Source organism: Cebidichthys violaceus, unplaced genomic scaffold (genome assembly GCF_023349555.1).
Source record: "Cebidichthys violaceus isolate CVI_PGR_0920_01 unplaced genomic scaffold, fCebVio1.0.p SCAF_19, whole genome shotgun sequence".
Taxonomy (NCBI): domain Eukaryota; kingdom Metazoa; phylum Chordata; class Actinopteri; order Perciformes; family Stichaeidae; genus Cebidichthys; species Cebidichthys violaceus.
The window spans coordinates 622,501-627,500 of NW_027176361.1; the positions used below are offsets into that span (position 1 = coordinate 622,501).

General features: G+C 47.1%; 2 protein-coding genes across 3 annotated transcripts in view; both read right to left on the bottom strand.

The window, feature by feature from the left end:
* Positions 1-1,773, bottom strand: part of LOC137874390 (C-type lectin domain family 10 member A-like) — a 2,972-nt gene extending 1,199 nt beyond the window's left edge. Inside the window, exons 1-5 of one of the 2 annotated variants that reach the window (XM_068713045.1) lie at positions 1,665-1,773; positions 916-1,023; positions 370-459; positions 235-300; positions 34-126 (exon numbers count right to left, since the gene is read on the bottom strand). In XM_068713045.1, the coding sequence (XP_068569146.1) occupies positions 34-126; positions 235-300; positions 370-459; positions 916-1,023; positions 1,665-1,722 (415 nt within the window). In that variant the 5' untranslated portion in view covers positions 1,723-1,773. The remainder of the gene's footprint in view (positions 1-33; positions 127-234; positions 301-369; positions 460-915; positions 1,024-1,664) is intronic. The other variant, XM_068713046.1, reaches the window with a different exon arrangement.
* Positions 1,774-2,301: 528 nt separating this feature from the next.
* The window catches only part of LOC137874391 (C-type lectin domain family 10 member A-like), a 3,194-nt gene continuing 495 nt past the window's right edge, over positions 2,302-5,000 (bottom strand). The window contains exons 2-9 of the mRNA XM_068713047.1: positions 4,360-4,455; positions 4,076-4,183; positions 3,773-3,871; positions 3,592-3,657; positions 3,373-3,465; positions 3,081-3,235; positions 2,655-2,764; positions 2,302-2,580 (exon numbers count right to left, since the gene is read on the bottom strand). Of these exons, the coding sequence (XP_068569148.1) occupies positions 2,424-2,580; positions 2,655-2,764; positions 3,081-3,235; positions 3,373-3,465; positions 3,592-3,657; positions 3,773-3,871; positions 4,076-4,183; positions 4,360-4,417 (846 nt within the window). The 5' untranslated portion in view covers positions 4,418-4,455 and the 3' untranslated portion in view covers positions 2,302-2,423. The remainder of the gene's footprint in view (positions 2,581-2,654; positions 2,765-3,080; positions 3,236-3,372; positions 3,466-3,591; positions 3,658-3,772; positions 3,872-4,075; positions 4,184-4,359; positions 4,456-5,000) is intronic.

Consider the following 5,000-nt stretch of genomic DNA (forward strand, 5'->3'; position numbering starts at 1 on the left):
TGTGTGTGTGTGTGTGTGTGTGTGTGTGTGTACCATTGTTGATGATGCGTTCGATGGTACACTTGAGTGAAGCGACCGTCCTGCTGATGTCGTCCAGAGCTGACAGCTGCTTCAAAGCCTCGTCCACTGAACACACACACACACACACACACACACACACACACTGAGAACATTAGCTGTTGAGTGGAGCTTCATTGTTCTTCATTGTTGTGTTTTCGGGGCCTTCAGACAGACCTGAGGTCAGCTGGTCCTTGTTGCTCTCCACAGCAAACTTCAGGCGCTGGACGTCTTTCGCTGCATCTGAGACAAAAAGGGACAGGACGTTGTGGACTATTCAGATTTAAGGATCTCAGAGACAGGTGTAGTTACCTTTGCTGAGCTGCTGGGCGGCGCTCAGGGACTCAGTCTGGTTGGACACACGTCTGTCCACAGACCACAACCAGCTGGATGTCTTGCTGTCTGAAGGCGGAGACACAAAGTAGTCCTGTTTGTGTGTGTGTGGAAAGTTTTACAATATATATATATTAATAATTACTCTCCATTAATGAAGCGAAATGCTAACATCAGCATGCTAACATGTTGACCAAATTCACCATGGTAGTTTAGTGTGTTAGCATGCTAACATTAGCTATTGTTAGCAACACTAACAATAAACACAGAGTCCAGCTGAACATATTGATCTGATGATGACAGAAGAAAACTCATACGATCAATAAAGTGTGTGTGTGTGTGTGTGTGTGTGTGTGTGTGTCTGTGTGTGTGTGTGTGTGTGTGTGTGTGTGTGTGTGTGTGTCTGTGTGTGTGTGTGTGTGTGTGTGTGTGTGTGTGTGTGTGTGTGTGTCTGTGTGTCTGTGTGTGTGTCTGTGTGTGTGTGTGTGTGTGTGTGTGTGTGTGTGTGTGTGTGTGTGTGCTCACTGCTAGCTCCCAGTGCTATGATCAGAATCAGGATGATTGTTGCCGTCAGACCAGGAAACAACCAGCGTCTGAACCTGGAGACTCCTGAGAGAGAGACGGGAGCCGGCTCTGATAGACAGACGGGTAGAGAGACAGACGGGTAGAGAGACAGGCGGGTAGAGAGACAGATGGGTAGAGAGACAGGTGGGTAGAGAGACAGGTGGGTAGAGAGACAGACGGGTAGAGAAACAGACGGGTAGAGAGTCAGACGGGGAAAGAGTCAGACGGGTGGGTAGAGAGACAGGCGGGTAGAGAAACAGACAGGTAGAGAAACAGGTGGGTAGAGAGACAGACGGGTAGAGGGACAGGCGGGTAGAGAGACAGATGGGTAGAGAGTCAGACGGGGAAAGAGTCAGACAGGTAGAGAGACGGGTGGGTAGAGAGACAGGCGGGTAGAGAGACAGGCGGGTAGAGAGACAGATGGGTAGAGAAACAGACAGGTAGAGAGTCAGACGGGTAGAGAGACGGGTGGGTAGAGAGACAGGCGGGTAGAGAGACAGACGGGTAGAGAGACAGACGGGTAGAGAGACAGATGGGTAGAGAGTCAGACGGGTAGAGAGACAGGCGGGTAGAGAGACAGACGGGGAGAGAGACAGACGGGTAGAGAGACAGACGGGGAGAGAGACAGACGGGTAGATAGACAGGAGGTGACTTTAACATTTTTTACAATAAGTACAATCAGTCAGACAGGTGGAGAGACAGACGGGTACCTTTGTTCCAGAAGGAGCTGTTGTCGTCTTCCACGTCGTCATGGTATTCGGTCGTCATGTCTCCGTCTCCGTCCCGGTGAAGTCTGTCCAACAATCCGTCTGTCCAAACACAGAGCAGAGGGGTCATCGGCCCCCAAAAACTGAACTTTGAACTGGAAAACACAGCGAGTGTCGCCGTGTTGGTCTACAATGTGGAAACACACATTTCTGCTGAAGGGAACTGAAGTGTTCCCGCTTCCTCTGCTACAACAGCAGCTGAAGGCTTTGGAAAAAAAAGTGAAAAAAGCTTAAATGTGGTGAAGTACTTCAATGCACTCAGGTAGGACCAGAGGTTGAGTCACTAAAAGACATTGAAGTGGCAGTTAAAACTGAAACACTGAAAGAAGCTGAAGTGGCAGTTAAAACTGAAACTGGGCTAAAGGATTCAGATATGAAGTGTACTGAATGGGTGGGAAGTGGCAATTGAAATGTAGGCAGTCAAAAAAAGATGAAGTGGTAGTTGGAGTGTGAGAACTAAAATGTGAAGTGGCTGTTGAAGAATGAGCACTGGGTGTAAATGAAATGGTAGTTGGACTAGAAAAGCATTGAAAGGAGTTGAAGTGTCGTTTTATAAAACCAAACGTAAAGGACAATAGTCTCACAGCCACAAACTTTATTAAGACAAAGATATCAGGTTGAGCACATCGTTTACATCCAGTATGTTTACAAAGACGTCTCATCCCTGAAGCTTCTGCATCACGTCGATGATGCGTTTCCTGTTCAGGGCCGGACGCTGTGTTTCTGGCAGATGAAGCGCATCCTGGTGGAGCAGTGCAGGTCGTTGAGGCGTCCGTTGCCGTGCAGGTGAGCGCAGTCCTCGTCTCCGTGTCCCAGACCGTGATCGGCCCAGCTGTCGGGCTGACCGGGAACCCAGCGCCTGGAGACCAGGCGAAGGGTTAAAGAACACACGGTACGCTTCATGTTTCAGTTGGACGTCGTCAGAAGACTGACCTGCGCTCCATCGTGTACGGAGTCTGGTTCACCCACTCCCACCGACCGGTCCTCCAGTCAGACAGACCCACCCAGTAGAACACAGGAACGCTACGACGGGTCACAAAGTCCTGGACAGACAGAGCGAGAGACAGACAGAGAGAGAGAGAGAGAGAGAGAGAGAGAGAGACAGAGAGAGACAGAGAGACAGAGAGAGAGAGAGAGAGAGAGACATTTGGGGGGTGTAAGTGAAACCGTGCAACTGTCCAACACGTATTAAAATATGAACTCCTTAATCAGCAATACAATATTTCAGTCTGGAACAAAGTGTCTCCAAACATCACACCTGAGACAGGCAGACAGAGAGAGAGACAGACAGAGAGACAGACAGACAGAGAGAGAGAGAGAGAGAGAGAGACAGACAGACAGAGAGACAGGCTGTCTCACCCACGTCTGGTCCGTGTGGATGATGACCAGGTGAGCTTCGTGGTCTTCACACCAGATTCTGGACTCGTTCCAGGAAAGAGACTCAAAGCTGAAGAAGAAACAGTTGAAGCCAAACTGATCCCAACCAGGAGGACAACACCCGTCTGCTCCTGAGCCTGAGAGACAGACAGACAGACAGACAGACAGACAGATAGGAGTGAGTATCTGTCTGTCTGAAAACATGTATTTTAAATAAGTGTGTGTGTGTATCGTGTGTGTGTGTGTGTGTGTGTGTGTGTGTGTGTGTGAATACTATTGTTGATGATGCGTTCGAGGGAACATCTGAGTGATGAGATGCTCCTTCTGAGAGAATCCACGACCGACAGCTGCTTCAACGCGTCGTTCACTGAACACACACACACACACACACACACACACACACACACACACACACTCACAGTGAACATGGACAGAGGGTGATGATCATGTGATCAGTGATCATTCTTATGAATATTATGACGATCAGACAGACCTGAGGTCAGCTGCTCCTTGTTGTTCTCTACAGAGAACCTCAGCCGCTCAACTTCTTCAGCTGCTTCTGAAGGACAGGACACACATGTGAGTGTGTGTGTGTGTGTGTGTGTTTGTGTGTGTGTGTGTGTGTGAGTGTGTGTGTGTGTGTGTGTGTGAGTGTGTGTGTGTGTGTGTGTTACCTTGAGCGTGCTGCAGTGAGGTGTTCAGTGATTGGATGACGTTGCTCAGGTTGGACACACTCTGCTCCACAGACCACAGACGATTCGACATCTTTGTGTCTGATCACACACACACACACACACACACACACACACACACACACACACACACACACACACACATATATACACTAATAACTACAAGTGTGTAACAGCTATGTAAGTTTTACACTAAATGTATGACTTTTTAGTGTGTGTGTGTGTGTGTGTGTGTGTGTGTGTGTGTGTGTGTGTGTGTGTGTGTGTGTGTGTGTGTGTGCTCACTGCTAGCTCCCAGTGCTATGATCAGAATCAGGATGATTGTCGCCGTCAGACCAGGAAACAACCAGCGTCTGAACCTGGAGACTCCTGAGAGAGAGACGGGAGGACCGTCTGGTGGACAGAAAGACAGGTAGAGAGGTGGACAGACAGACAGGAAGAGAGACAGACAGGTGGAGAGACAGACAGGAAGAGAGACGGACGGGTGGAGAGACAGTTCATCACTTTATCATATCAGTTGATGATAGTATTTTACAGAGGGTTAGGGACAGACAGACAGACAGACATGCCTTTGAACCAGAGGGTGCTGTCGTCCATCTCATTCTCTAGCTGGTAGTCTGTCTTCATGGTGATGATGTCCCTCTGTCCTCCTGTCTGTCTGTCCTCTAAAGATGAAGACATAGAGACAGTCAGAGTTTATACGAAAGGGTCCTTTTCTTCTTCTGGAGCTTTCAGTTCTCAGTCTTCTCATGAGAAAGATGAGAGTATTGAAATCATTCAGAGATGATTAACTCACAGGTCAATCAGCTGTTTCCTTTATGTTAGCATGTTAGCATGTTAGCACGTTAGCTTCTATGACCCACATTCAGCTGATGGACTAAAGGTCATCAACTCATCGACGTGAGAAAGAGAAAGTAAGATTCAACGGACGGCCGTGATGCTGATGATGTATTAGTATAGAACATTATTACACATTATTACACATTATTAAACATTATTACACATTATTACACATTATTACACATTATTAAACATTACTACACATTATTACACATTATTACACATTACTACACATTATTACACATTACTACACATTATTACACATTATTACACATTACTACACATTATTAAACATTACTACACATTATTACACATTATTACACATTATTACACATTACTACACATTATTAAACATTACTACACATTATTA